This window comes from Entelurus aequoreus, linkage group LG06 (genome assembly GCF_033978785.1).
Source record: "Entelurus aequoreus isolate RoL-2023_Sb linkage group LG06, RoL_Eaeq_v1.1, whole genome shotgun sequence".
Lineage (NCBI taxonomy): Eukaryota > Metazoa > Chordata > Actinopteri > Syngnathiformes > Syngnathidae > Entelurus > Entelurus aequoreus.
The window spans coordinates 77,577,692-77,593,642 of record NC_084736.1 but is presented as its reverse complement, the minus strand read 5'-3'; the positions used below and the strand labels follow the sequence as shown (position 1 = coordinate 77,593,642).

General features: G+C 37.9%; 1 protein-coding gene across 2 annotated transcripts in view; it reads left to right on the top strand.

The window, feature by feature from the left end:
• The window catches only part of add2 (adducin 2 (beta)), a 56,474-nt gene that overhangs the window by 18,466 nt on the left and 22,057 nt on the right, over positions 1 to 15,951 (top strand). For both annotated transcript variants that reach the window (XM_062051583.1, XM_062051582.1), the window contains exons 5-10: positions 27 to 107; positions 3,818 to 3,967; positions 6,936 to 7,079; positions 12,477 to 12,575; positions 12,653 to 12,829; positions 15,647 to 15,892. In XM_062051583.1, the coding sequence (XP_061907567.1) occupies positions 27 to 107; positions 3,818 to 3,967; positions 6,936 to 7,079; positions 12,477 to 12,575; positions 12,653 to 12,829; positions 15,647 to 15,892 (897 nt within the window). The remainder of the gene's footprint in view (positions 1 to 26; positions 108 to 3,817; positions 3,968 to 6,935; positions 7,080 to 12,476; positions 12,576 to 12,652; positions 12,830 to 15,646; positions 15,893 to 15,951) is intronic.

Here is a 15,951-nt window from a genome sequence, read left to right as displayed (position 1 = left end):
TTTTGTGTCTGTTTTTTTTCAAACAGCTGCGAGTTAGCAAAGAACTGGAACATTTCTTGGTGCTACCAGATGGCCTGGCCTACAGCGAGGTATCGGGATCAAGCCTGGTTAGTATATAAAGACTTTTAACATTGTTTACACTGACACTAAAACCAATTCGCTCCTTAAGATAATGGCGCCAATGCTTAATTGAACTGTGCCAGAACATGTTTGTTTTTTTTAAATGGAAAACATGCACATTTTTACTTCAATTATATAAAGGAAATTATAACTAATAGATTAGAAAATAAGTACTACAATCCACAACAAATTGTCATTGTGGAGGGGGGCGTGGCCTGCAAGGACCGGCCTCGAAGACAGCGACAGGTGAGTAGATAGGTGGGGGACGGCGTGGCGAAGTTGGGAGAGTGGCCGTGCCAGCAGTCTGAGGGTTCCTGGTTCAATCCCCACCTTCTACCATCCTAGTCATGTCCGTTGTGTCCTTGAGCAAGACGCTTCACCCTTGCTTCTGATGGGTCCTGGTTAGCGCCTTGCATGGCAGCTCCCGCATCAGTGTGTGATGCGGTGAAAGTGGAAATAGTGTCAAAGCGCTTTGAGTTCCTTAAAAAGGTAGAAAAGCGCTATACATGTATAACCATTTATAAGTATAACCATTTAGATGGCCCAGGTGGACCTTGTTATCTAATCGCCTGTCGCCTTTATTAGCAGCAGCCGGAACGAGACACGGGGGCAGGAGTTGGAGCCCGAAAAAGACACACAAACTGAGACACGCTGGACTGAAAAATACGAAAATATATTGCTGGAAAGCAATCACTGCATGAAAATAAAAAGACTGTTACCTCAGACTGCCGGGCTCACAAGAAGAATCTTTCTGTCAGGAGAACCCACAGGAGGGCAACTCCTACAGTCATAATTACTGCAGCAATACAGAATACAGAAGTGACTTTTGTACTCTTGATGCTCATAATTCCAGGGGTTCGTGAATGCAACCTCGCTTGTCGTAACCGTCATTGGTGCATAATGAGGAAGTGCTGTGCTGCTGTGGCTACTGGCTAGCCCGCGGCTCTAGAGCCACATGCGGCTCTTTAGCGCTGCCCTGGTGGCTCCCTTGAGCATAAAAAAAAATGCAAATATAAATTAAATACTACGGAGCCCCTAAAGGGACATGGGGGAAATTTTTTTTTAATTTATTTTTTTATTTTTATTTTTTATTTTTAGACATGCGCACGAGAAACTATCTCGTGCACACGAGAAACTTTTTATAAAGTTATAAAAAAATATATAAAAATTACTTTTTTTTTTTAGACATGTATCTTGTGCGCACAAGAAACTTTTTATAAAGTTATAAAAAAAAATTTAAAAAAAAATTTCTTTTAGTCATGTATCTCGTGCGCACGAGAAACTTTTTATAAAGTTATAAAAAAAAAAAAAAGGTTTTTTTTTTAGTCATGTATCTCGTGCGCACGAGAAACTTTTTATAAAGTTCTAAAAAAATATATAAAAATTACTTCTTTTTTTTTAGACATGTATCTCGTGCACACAAGAAAGTTTTTATAAAGTTGTAAAAAAAAATTTAAAAAAATATTTTTTTTTTTAGTCATGTATCTCGTGCGCACGAGAAACTTTTTATAAAGTTATTAAAAAAATTTTTTTAAAACATTATTTTTTTTAGTCATGTATCGTGCGCACGAGAAACTTTTTATAAGGTTATAAAAATAAAAAAAATAAAAATTTGTATTAATTTTATTTATTTTTTTTAGACATGTATCTCGTGCGCACGAGAAACTTTTTAAAAAGTTATAATAAAAAAAAATATATTATTTTTTCATTATAATTTTTTTTTAGAGATGTATCTCGTGCGCACGAGAAAGTTTCTCGTGCGCACGAGATACATGTCTAATAAAACATTAAATAAATTAGAAAAAAATAAATTTCCCCCATGTCCCTTTAGGGGCTCCGTAAAATACACAGAGGACATAAGTAAAGAAAATGAACTGAGCTCAAATATAGCTACAAATACATAATAATGCAATATGTACATACAGCTAGCCCAGGGGTCGGCAACCCAAAATGTTGAAAGAGCCATATTGGACCAAAAATACAAAAACAAATCTGTCTGGAGCCGCAACAAATTAAAAGCCATATTACATACAGATAGTGTGTCATGAGATATAAATTGAATTAAGAGGACTTAAAGGAAACTAAATGAGCTCAAATATAGCTACAAATGAGGCATAATGATGCAATATGTACATATAGCTAGCCTAAATAGCATGTTAGCATCGATTAGCTTGCAGTCATGCAGTGACCAAATATGTCTGATTAGCACTCCACACGAGTCAATAACATCAACAAAACTCACCTTTGTGCATTCATGCACAACGTTAAAAGTGTGGTGGACAAAATGAGACAGAAAAAGAAGTGGCATAAAACACGTCCTAGAAAGTCGGAGAAACTTATACATGTAAACAAACTAAGGTGAGTTCAAGGACCGCCAAAATTAGTAGGACAAAACGGCGCTTGCCAAATACTCGAATCAGTGAAGCATGTTTAATATAAACAGTGTGATTTATAACAATTAGGGAGGTTTGTGTCATGTTTGTCATACAGAAACCATATTAAAACAAAAAATATATTTTTTTCCCCCTCATCTTTTTCCATTTTTCATACATTTTTGAAAAAGCTTCAGAGAGCCACTAGGGCGGCGCTAAAGAGCCGCATGCGGCTCTAGAGCCGCGGGTTGCCGACCCCTGAGCTAGCCTAAATAACATGTTAGCATCGATTAGCTTGCTGTCATGCATTGACTAACTATGCCTGATTAGCACTCCACGCAAGTCAATAACATCAACAGAGCTCACCTTTGTGCATTTACGCACGGCATACAAAGTTTGGTGGACAAAATGAGACAAAGAAGGAGTGGCATAAACCACGTCTTTCTGTGGCAGCATCGGAGAAAGTTGTACATGTAAACAAACTACGATGAGTTCAAGGATCGCGGAAATTAGTAGGACAAAACGGTGCTTGCCAAATCCTCTCATCAGTGAAGCATGTTTAATATAAACAGTGGGATTTCTAACAATTAGGAAGGTTTGTGTCATGTTTGTTGTCCTACAGAAAATATATTTGTAGAAGTCGCTGTCTTGCGGTTCCACGAATAGGCACGTCAAAGTAGCCAAGCGTACAGAGTTGTACCACAGATTTAATGTTTTTCAACACACTCATCAGTGATACGTTCTCTCCAAGACTTTCCAGTCTCTCTCCAAACTTCCTCCTTCCCCTTGCACCCGGCCGCTCGCTGTCAAAGACATCAGATGATTAGATCAACACGTACCACCTGTGAAATCTAATCACCTGCCAGCTGTGTCATGTGCTGACGGCGAGACACACCCTACCCGATGGTGCTCGTCCTCAGAACCATGGACAGCGGCGGTGATCTTTTCTCCTGCAAGCGCGCTGACCACACCTCCCCCCATAATATTAAAACAACAAATAAACATTTTTCTTCGTCTTTTTCCATTTTCACACACATCTGAGAGAGGTCCAGGGAGCTGCGGGTTGCTGACCCCCGCATTAGATGTGGTGTTACACGTGTCACAGTTTGAGAATTACTGTTCTATTCTATTGTGTTTCATTTTACTAGTACTTATTGGCACCCTAAGTAGAGTTTCATTTTAAGGTCCTCTCCCCCATCATGTTTTTTTCCACACTTTTTTATTCAAGACAAAAAAAATTTAATGCGTTAATTTACAATTGAATTTAGACCAAACTGAGTTAATAATTAGCTCAACACAAAGTATTTGCATGCTGTGTCTTTCAGGTAAAGGTGAATATCTTGGGTGAAATGGTGGAGAAGGGCAGCACCAACCTCGGCGTGGACACGGAGAAGTTCAGTCTGCACTCGGCCATCTACTCCGCCCGCCCTAACGTTCGCTGTCTGCTCCACCTTCACACACCGGCCACAGCTGCGGTAAGTTGGTTGTTGTCTTTGTCAATGGTGCTCACATTTACTCCAACATCACGCTTGATTAACATTACTCACCAAATGTGGCTATAACATGCCAATGTCCAGCATTAAAGTACACTGCTACCTCGTTAGGGCACACAATGACCAAATTGTACGCAAACTGAACACATTTTCCCATAAGAAATCCAATTAATCATTTTGACACCCTAAAATATTAACACAAAATACATTTTATAGCGAATAATTACCATTTAATTTAATTAATTCGATCAAAAGTCTGCATACAATGAAGCCTATGGGAGCCGTTAAATTTTGCTTATAGAGCCTCTAAAAACATCCAAACACCTCTATTAGGGTTTTATATACATGATGTAAGTATTTATAATAACATTTAATATTTACCTATTTTGATCATTTTAAGCATATGCGGCGCATTAATTTAAAAAACGCATCATATTTGCTTTTTTTTTAAAAAATTTTATTACTCACTGCAGATGTCAAGAGAGCCAACAAACATAAATAAAATATCACTTACTGTATAAGGTCTGCTGTCTTCAGGATGCCAACTGCTGGGATGTTCATATATTGTCATGATCCGTGGTACGGATCATGTTTTGTGTTTTCTGTTAGTTTTGGACTCCTTTAGTTCCTGTTTGTGCACCTCTGAGTTGTTACCATAGCTGTTTATTATTTTCACCTGCCTCTTGTGTTCGGGACGCTCACCTTTTGCTCATCAGAGATACTATTTAAGCCTGCCTTTTCCGGTCACTCGTCCTGGCTTCTTTGTTTGCGTCACGCTACTGGTACGTAAGTTTTGCTTGTCTTTAGTCTGTGCTAAGCAGTAGCCTTAGCTTCAAGTGCGATCGGCACCTTGTTCCGTCGGTTTGTTTTCTGTTTTGTACCTCGTTGAGTGTTTTTTTTTAAGATTAAATCATGTTCCTACCTGCAAGTCCTGTCCGGAGTCGTCCGTTTGCATCCCGGGAGAACAAACCGCGCAGCACCATGCGTCCTGGTCGTGACATATATTCCCATTTTAGATGAAGAATGTCTCATAATCTTCGCAAAGATAAGGAGTGGGGGCGTGTGGGCGCGGTGGGTAACAAGCGCTCATCATGTCGTTGGTGAGAGGTATGATTTATGATCTAGAACACAGGTGTCAAACTCAAGGCCCGCGGGCCCTCCACATCATTTTATGTGGTCTGCAAAAGCCTGGAAATAATATGTGTCAATAAAATACCTTATATTTTCTTTCTTTACTTTCTTATTTTCTTACTAAATGTATTAGGGTTTTTTTTCTAGAATGACAGGAAAAACAAATAGTGTCCCATACTGCAACAAATATTATATTATACAACTTTTTTGGTCAAAATCCAAATAAATGCTTAAATATCTGCTTAACTTATGATTTCGAAGCAAGTTATCCATCAAATTGTACATTATCAAAATGACCAATACATTTTACTGTAAAATTTAGGGAGTTTTTTACAACATATGTAAGAAAACGACCAATGTTTTTTTTTTTACAGTAAAATTCTGTCGACTGAGCTGTCAGTAATGTTTTGTTTTTACTGTAAAATCCACGGTTGATGATTTTATGGTACCACATTTTATTATTCAAAAAAACTGGCAGACGAGTTGCCAAAATAAAATTAGACAGGGGTACTGTATTTCTATTTATAGTAATATGTTGTAAAAATAATAATAATAATTTTAAAAAAAACATATAATTTACTGTAAAAGTCTGGCAACTAAGCTGCCAGTTTTTTCTGTAAAAAACAGTAGTAAAATCCACAGATTTTTTTTACTCTTTACTTAAAAATGTTTTTAAATATTGTAATTCATAGGCAAATTCATCAATTATTTACTGTTACAAGCGGCCCACTAAAGGCAGCCAATGAAAACAAGTTTGACAACCCTGATCCAGAATAAACCACACAGGGAGCAGGGAAGCGAGGAAGCAGCAGACCACTCGATGATGTAAACATAGGGACACACGGTAGTGATCACATCGCCGCTATAAATAGTTTGTCTGCGTTAGCACTAGGGATGTCCGATAATGGCTTTTTGCCGATATCCGATATTCCGATATTGTCCAACTCTTTAATTACCGATACCGATATCAACCGATACCGATATCAACCGATATATGCAGTCGTGGAATTAACACATTATTATGCCTAATTTGGACAACCATGTATGGTGAAGATAAGGTACTTTTTAAAAATAATAATAAAATAAGATAACTAAATTAAAAACATTTTCTTAAATAAAAAAGAAAGTAAAACAATATAAAAACAGTTACATAGAAACTAGTAATTAATGAAAATGAGTCAAATTAACTGTTAAAGGTTAGTACTATTAGTGGACCAGCAGCACGCACAATCATGTGTGCTAACAGAATGTATCCCTTGCAGACTGTATTGATATATATTGATATATAATGTAGGAACCAGAATATTGATAACAGAAAGAAATGGGGGGAGGGAGGTTTTTTTGGGTTGGTGCACTAATTGTAAGTGTATCTTGTGTTTTTTATGTTGATTTAATAAAAAAAACAAACAAAAAAAAAAACGATACAGATAATAAAAAAACCGATACCGATAATTTCCGATATTACATTTTAACGCATTTATCGGCCGATAATATCGGCAGGCCGATATTATCGGACATCCCTAGTTAGCACTTATAATAACAATATCAATAATATTCAAGTCACGAAATGTCAATTGAGTATTGTTGGCGCTTTTTTAATGGTTATTTATCAGATTTTATGGGCGGAATAGTGGAGCTTAGCTGTAAGCTGACTCTTATTTACATTTATTTAATATTTAGAATGCATTAAAACAAGAAAAAACATCCGTCGTCATAGGTTTCAAAATGATTGTGCTCAAAAAGTGCAGTTCCCCTTTAAGTCATGTGCTTAGTTGGTTGATGTAAACATCAAGTTTGACTGACAAATGTCTGTTTTAAGGTGTCAGCAGTTAAATGTGGCCTCCTGCCGCTGTCCCACGAGGCCCTGCTGGTCGGCGACGTCGCCTACTTCGAATACAACGGCGTCATGGAGGCGGAGGAAGAACGCGTGGAGCTTCAGAAGAGCCTCGGGCCAACTTGCAAAGTAGGCACTCGACAAAAAGTAGACACACCTCAAAAGAGAAATGTAATTGAGCAGCTGCTTTGTGCAGACCGCTGGTAATATTAAGATTAAAATGAGTTCAATAAGAAAATGGATGGATGGAACCTGAGGGCTGAGGACCAGCAGTAAAGTTTACTACTCAGTACACTGCAAAAAGTCAGTGTTCAAAAACAAGACAAAAAAATTCCAAAATGAGGGTTATTTTATTTGAACTAAGCAAAATTATCTGCCAATAGAACAAGAAAATTTGGCTTGTCAAGACTTTCCAAAACAAGTAAATCTAGCTAACCTCAATGAACCCAAAAGTACCTTAAAATAAGTATATTCTCACTAATAACAAGTGCACTTTTCTTGGTAGAAAAAAAAGAGACCTTTTTGCTCAATACGTTGAAAAATATTCTTAAATGAAGTAAATGCTGGTGCCATTATCTTGACATAATGATATGCGCTCGGCATTACATTTCTTGAAACCAGCAAACTTATACTAAAAAGTAATTTATTGTTCTTAATGGAAAGGCAACTTGTTACTCTCGGGGTCTTCTAGCCGCTCAGGCAAATCATATGGTGTAAAAATGCATTTTTCCATCGATAACATGACATCATCGCGCCAAGTGCATGCTCTTTCAGTCAATTAGTGCGCATATATACAGACCGGCCCCCGGCCAAAACATTTTTAATTGTAATTTTAAAGAATTTATCTGAATGTGCATGAACTATTTCTGTTCAAAATTGTTAGAAATGTTAAATGTTTGAATATTAACTGTCGTATTTTCTATTGTTTCAATGAAAATAAAACAGCAAAGTCCATTTGGCTGTCATCTGTTTTAATTATGAGACACAATTGTGTCAAAGTCGTGATTTTTTTTTTCATGCTTAAAATAAGAAATGATGACTTTAAAAAAGTAGTTTTATACTTGTGAGTGTTGATGACACAGCTTTGCAACAGTTGATATTCTAGTTTCAAGCATGTTTTACTCAATATAGGTAATCAAATCTCAGCAACAAGCTGTAATATCTTACTGAGATCATTTAGGACCAAAACCCTTAAAAAAAGTAAAACACTAACATAAAATCTGCTTAGTGAGAATAATTATCTTATCAGACAGAAAATAAGCAAATATCACCCTTATTGGAGATATTTCATTTTACTTAGATTTCAGTTTCTGCAGTGGATGGTTTAATCCAGTTGTCTCCAACATTTTTGTAGCTGCGGAGCGGTCAACGCTTGAAAATTTGTCCCACGGACCGGAGGGGGATGGGGGGGGGGTTGATGGTATTTCTTTTCATTTTTTTTTTTTCATAAACAAAATACAATCATGTGTGCTTATGGACTGTATCCCTGCAGACTGTATTGATCTATATTGATAATTAATGTTTATTGTATTGATAATTATTGTTTTTTTTATGTTGATTTAATAAAATAAAAAAATAAAAAAAAATATTTTATTTTTTTTATTATTTTTTTTAATTTCTTGTGCGGCCCGGTACCAATCGGTCCGCGGCCCGGTGGTTGGGGACCACTGGTTTAATCCACTTCTGTGAGCAGGAGTCAATGGGGCCACTTGCATGCTGCCTGTAGAGGGCGCCTATGTGACACATGTATCCTGACATGATGAGTCAGCGAGGGTCAAACTCCTTTTCACTGAGGGCCACATTGCAGTTATGGCTGCTCTCAGAGGGCCGCTTGTTACAGTGAATATACTGTATAAGAATTCCATCCATCCATCCATTTTATACCGCTTGTCCCTCTCAGGGTATAATACATAATTGCCTCATAATGTTTTCCCTATGGATTTGATTATTCAATTTTTCAAGTGCAAATTGATGAATAACTTACTTACTTTTGACATTATAAATCAAGGGGACAAGCATTTTATTGTAAGAAAAATGTTTTGGAATATATGTTAATAAAAGGGTGTCCCAACTTTTTCCAACAAGGGCCGTATACAAAAAAGTCAGAAGTATATTGATATATTTCTATTTTGTAAAAAAAATGTGACATTACATGTATATAAAGACAAGATTTGTGTTATAGGTGACAGTGTACTATTATTATTGCGATAGTTATAACACAACAGCAAAGATATAATATAATGAGAAAAAAGCTGAAATGTGGACACTAATAACTAATAAAGATAATTAAAGGTTCAGCTTGGTGTTGTATTATAGGTTTTAACTTTAAATACTGTAAATATGTCTGTTATTATCCTCTTTTTTTGTATTTTTTAACAACAAAAAAAACCTCTAAATGGCCCCAACTCTTCACACCAACGGCGCTTTGACGGCGCTTTAAAGCGGCATGCAAAGCGGCATGCAAAGCGGCATGCAAAGCGGCATGCAAAGCGGCATGCAAAGCGGCGTTAAAGCGTAACAAAGCCTGATTAAAGCGTGAGGGTCCTAATGGATTGTGGGGAAGCTTGTAGTGAAGCGGGACATGCGGCAAGTTCGCCAAAAATTTTTTAAACGGTTGAAAAAAATTCTGCGCTCTGTCAAGAATGGAATAAAGCGCCGAGAGCGTATGAAAGCGTGACAAAGCCTGACAAAGCTCAGCAAAGCTTGACTCAAAGCGTAGGAAAGCTTAACAGATCTTGGTTCAAAGCGCAATAGGAAGTGACTGTGATATTGACTAGTGACATTGAAACTTGATGTAAAACCAACACAGGATTACAAATCCATTCTCTTTTGCATCATTGCCTTTTTTATACGATGATCAATGTTTCTGTACTTCTGTTAGAGTTTGCTGTTTGACATTACTGTCTATAATTTTTCTGTATGAAAATGTTAATAATAAAGAGAATATGTTACGTTTAAAAGAAATGCCTTTTATTATTGTCAACCAGCATAAGAAATGAAAGATAGATATTTATTAAGATGACAAAGAAATAAAAGAAATGAAGTTATAAAACATAATATAACGGAAAAAAAAGAGAAATTGAAAAAATAAATGAATATAAAAAATAAAAGAAATGCCTTTTATTATTGTCAACTGGCATAAGAAATGAAAGATAGATATGTATTAAGATGACAAAGAAATAAAAGAAATGAAGATATAAAACATAATATAACAAAAAAAAAAGAGAAATTGAAAAAATAAATGAATATAAAAAATAAAAGAAATGCCTTTATTATTGTCAACTAGCATAAGAAATAAAAGATAGATATTTATTAAGATGACAAAGAAATAAAAGAAATGAAGATATAAAACATAATAAATAAACATTATATAACGGGAAAAAAAGAGAAATTTAAAAAATAAATGAATATAAAAAATGTGTGGAAAACAGTATACTGAGTTTTTCACATTTTTTTTTTACTTGAGCGGGGGGGGGGGATTTTTTTTTTTTTTCATAAAGAAATACAATCATGTGTGCTTACGGACTGTATCCCTGCAGACTGTATTGATCTATATTGATATATAATGTATATATTGTGTTTTTTATGTTGATTTAATTTTTTTTTAAAATAAATATTTTTTTATTTTTTTAAATTAAATTTCTTGCGTGGCCCGGTACCAACCGGTGGTTGGGGACCACTGCTGTATATAATAAAACAAAAAGAGAAATCAAATAAATAGATAAATCTAAAAAAAATGTGGGGAAAACTTAGTGTACTGAGTTTTTCACATTTTTTTCTTATTTTTGTTGTAACAATGCACAACAGAGCTTGATAATCGTGTCAGAGCCTGATTTAAAGCGTCAGGATCGCATCAAAGCGTAATAAAGTTCAATAAAGCGTAATAAAACGTATCAAAGCGTGATTTAAAGCGTATCAAAGCGGCATCAAATCGTGAGGAACGGTAACAAAGCGGCAACTAATTCGTATCAGAGTGTATCAAAGCATAACATTACTTCGGAGATCGGGATATTCGTGGAAAAATTGACAAAAATGACGGCGCTTTGCTCGCCGCTTTAAAGCGCGGCAAGCGCCGTTGGTGTGAACCAGGCATTAAGTTCTTATCCAACCCTTAGTGGAAGAAGTGTGGACACCCCTGAGTTCCATCCATCCATTTTCTACTGTTTGTCCCGTTTGGGGTCGTGGGGGGGTGGTACCGGAGCCTATCTCAGCTGCATTCGGGCGGAAGGCGGGGTACACCCTGGACAAGTCGCCACCTCATCGCAGGGCCAACACAGATAGACAGACAACATTCCCACTCTAGGGCCAATTTAGTGTTGCCAATCAACCTAGCCCCAGGTGCATGTCTTTGGAGGTGGGAGGAGCCTATCCCCAGGTGCATGTCTTTGGAGGTGGGAGGAGCCTATCCCCAGGTGCATGTCTTTGGAGGTGGGAGGAGCCTATTCCCAGGTGCATGTCTTTGGAGGTGGGAGGAGCCTATCCCCAGGTGCATGTCTTTGGAGGTGGGAGGAAGCCGGAATACCCGGAGGGAACCACGCAGTCACGGGGAGAACATGCAAACTCCACACAGATAGATCCCGAGCCCAGGATTGAACCCAGGACATTCATATTGTGAGGCACAAGCACTAACCCCTGTACCACCGTGCTGCCCCACCCCTGAGTTATTATCATCAAATGTTTAGCTTTTTTCATGTTACATCACAAATTGTAGCTTTTAAAAAAATTGTTTACTATTATTTTGTTCTTCAACATTATGCTGCGGCTATCAAAATTGTGTTAATATAATGTTTTTTGTATGGTGGGATAGTTCTTACTAGGGCTGCAACAACTAATCGATTAAATCGATTAAAATCGATTATAAAAATAGTTGCCGATTAATTTAGTCATCGATTCGTTGGATCTATGCTATGCGCATGCGCAGAGGCTTTAAAAAAAAAAAAAAGTTTTTTTTTTATTTTTTTAAATAAACCTTTATTTATAAACTGCAACATGTACAAACCGCTGAGAAACAATAATCAAAATAAGTATGGTGCCAGTATGCTGTTTTTTTTTTCAATAAAATACTGGAAAGGATAGAAATGTAGTTTGTCTCTTTTATCCGATTATTAATCGATTAATCGAAGTAATAATCGACAGATTAATCGATTATCAAATTAATCGTTAGTTGCAGCCCTAGTTCTTACATTTAAAAGACATGCAATTGGATGCAGTGCATGTCATTTTTCTGTCAAAATCCAAAGAACAAATACATACAGTAAGAAAGATGAAGTGCTTTCTCAATGCACATTATTTCCAGGCCAGATTTGGCCCCCTGGCCTTGAGTGTGACACGTGTGGTCTAAGCACTACTGAGCATAATAATGATTATTTCCCCCCCTATCATCCAGTTGTCCACGTGGCCTATATTTGCAACCACCACTGGTGCAAAGAATGGCTTCTAAATGAACAAATCATGGACTGCAGCAAGATTAAAGCTTTTAGTACGCACTTTGACTATTTTAATCAAGTTGATTTCAATGCTGTGAAGGTACTGGTGCTTAGAAATCACGGAATAGTCGCCCTGGGGGAGTCTGTGGAAGAGGCCTTCTTCACGATCTACCACATCCAGGCTGCCTGTCAGATACAGGTACGTACTGGTACACCCTTCTTCAAATATTATTGGGATCTAAACGTTTGTCATTTTTTGAATATCATTTGTGCCAGGTGTCAGCACTGTGCAGCGCGGGCGGTGAAAAGAACCTGATCATGCTGGACCGCACCACCTATAAACCCAACTATGCTGGCACTGTGGGCAGAGCCGGCTCCACCTTTGGCCCCATGCACAAAAGCCGCATTGGCGAACACGAGTTTGAGGCCCTCATGAGAACCTTAGATAACTTGGTGAGTCACTTCCACAACAAAAGTTCTAAAGCAGTAAAAAGTGGAAATCAACACGTTTAAGTCGGCCAACTCATCAAGTCTTAGTCTTTCGTGTTTAAGCTGACGTCGGCAAATAAAGTCAACCGTTCTGCCGACATAAAAAGGTCATTTCTTTGAAAATGCACTCTTTTTATGTCAACTTGTGTTTTACTATTGTTAACTTTGTCCTTTGTCCATACCGCTTTTGTACTTTTGCTAAAGTAGATACAGTAGTACCTCTTAGTTGGTTCTGTGACTGAGCTCTTAACTCAAAACAGTTTTATCCATACTTGCCAACCCTCCCGTTTTTAGCGGGAGAATCCCGGTATTCAGCGCCTCTCCCGACAACCTCCCGGCAGAGATTTTCTCCCGACAAACTCCCGGTATTCAGCCGGAGCTGGAGGCCACGCCCCCTCCAGCTCAATGCGGACCTGAGACTGAGTGGGGACAGCCTGTTCTCACGTCCGCTTTCCCACAATATAAACAGCGTGCCTAACGAATTCAAACGAATGGAAACAAGAATTTCAGTTCATCCAGGACAGTTGGAAGGGGAAGGTGTATGTTGCCTGTAAATATGTAGAACAGACTTCTCCATTGAACACGGTGGCCGAAATGATATACTCATCATGAACGGAGAAGTTAAACAGGACAATACTGCCATCTAATGGATAGCCACCGGAACACTGAAATTCAAGTATTTATTTTATGTAAATAAAATATATATATATATATATATATATATATATATATAGCTAGAATTCACTGAAAGTCAAGTATTTCATATATATATATATATATATATATATATATATATATATATATATATATATATATATATATTACTCGAGTTGGTGAATTCTAGCTGTAAATAACCACGCCCCCAACCCCACCCCCACCCCCCACCCCCGACCGAGCCCACCCCCTACCCCCCACCTCCCGATATTGGAGGTCTCAAGGTTGGCAAGTATGGTTTTATCTCAAATCAAAATTTCCCATTGAAATTAATTGAAATCAATTTAACTGCCCAAAAACTGACTTTTGGATAAGAAATGTTGTGTGAAAAACAACACAACATAATCTACTATTTATGTGTATATACAAACCCCGTTTCCATATGAGTTGGGAAATTGTGTTAGATGTAAATGTAAATGGAATACAATGATTTGCAAATCATTTTCAACCCATATTCAGTTGAATATGCTACAAAGACAACATATTTGATGTTCAAACTGATAAACATTTTTTTTTTTTGCAAATAATCATTAACTTTAGAATTTGATGCCAGCAACACGTGACAAAGAAGTTGGGAAAGGTGGCAATAAATACTGATAAAGTTGAGGAATGCTCATCAAACACTTATTTGGAACATCCCACAGGTGAACAGGCAAATTGGGAACAGGTGGGTGCCATGATTGGGTATAAAAGTAGATTCCATGAAATGCTCAGTCATTCACAAACAAGGATGGGGCGAGGGTCACCACTTTGTCAACAAATGTGTGAGCAAATTGTTGAACAGTTTAAGAACTACATTTGTCAACCAGCTATTGCAAGGAATTTAGGTAATTCAGCCATCTACGGTCCGTAATATCATCAAAAGGTACAGAGATTCTGGAGAAAGCGATAATATTATGGACCTTGGATCCCTCAGGCAGTACTGCATCAAAAAGCGACATCAGTGTGTAAAGGATATCACCACATGGGCTCAGGGACACTTCAGAAAACCACTGTCAGTAACTACAGTTTGTCGCTACATCTGTAAGTGCAAGTTAAAACTCTACTATGCAAAGCGAAAGCCATTTATCAACAACACCCAGAAACGCTGCCAGCTTCGCTGGGCCCGAGCTCATCTAACATGGACTGATGCAAAGTGGGAAAGTGTTCTGTGGTCTGACGAGTCCACATTTCAAATTGTTTTTGGAAACTGTGGACGTCGTGTCCTCCGGAACAAAGAGAAAAAAGAACCATCCGGATTGTTATAGGTGCAAAGTTGAAAAGCCACATCTGTGATGGTATGGGGGTGTATTAGTGCCCAAGACATGGGTAACTTACACATCTGTGAAGGTAACATTAATGCTGAAAGGTACATACAGGTTTTGGAGCAACATATGTTGCCATCCAAGCAACGTTATCATGGACGCCCCTGCTTATTTCAGCAAGACAATGCCAAGCCACGTGTTACAACAGCGTGGCTTCGTAGTAAAAGAGTGCGGGTGCTAGACTGGCCTGCCTGCCTGTAGCCTAAAATACCACAACGGAGACCCCCGGACTGTTGAACAACTTAAGCTGTACATCAAGCAAGAATGGGAAAGAATTCCACCGGAAAAGATAAAAAAATGTGTCTCCTCAGTTCCCAAACGTTTACTGAGTGTTGTTAAAAGGAAAGGCCATGTAACACAGTGGTGAACATGTCCCTGTGGCAACTTTTTTGCAATGTGTTGCTGCCATCAAATTCTAAGTTAATGATTATTTGCAAAAAATAACAAAATTTCTCAGTGTGAACATTAAATATCTTGTCTTTGCAGTCTATTCAATTGAATATAAGTTGAAAAGGATTTGCAAATCATTGTATTCTGTTTTTATTTACCATTTACACAACGTGACAATTTCACTGGTTTTGGGTTTTGTATTTGGTATTCTGGACTTGCATTGCTGGGAACAACTAATCCTAGTCAGACCTAAGACTTGTACACAGTACAGTATTGTATTGGCAGAAAAACATATAAGCTGTGATGGTGACTGTGAGCCTGGATCGAGTTATGTGTTACAAAATGGTAACCTCTACCGCCTGGTGTCTTCCAGGGGTACCGTACAGGCTACGCGTACCGTTTCCCCTTGCTTCTGGAAAAATCCCGAACTCGAAGGGATATAGAAGTTCCCGCGACCGCCACGGCCTTTCACCAGTTTGACGACGACGGAGTTCCTCTGGGTCTCAAGCAGCACCCTTTTACTCAGCGCCAGCAGCAGGAGAGAACGCGGTGGCTCAACACCCCGAACACCTACCAGAAAGTCAGCCAGGAGCAGGCCAGTCCTGGACAGCGCACCACCGTAAGTAAGCATGTTCAGTTACAGATGTGACAGGTTTGGCGTGTTTGAGACAATTACCT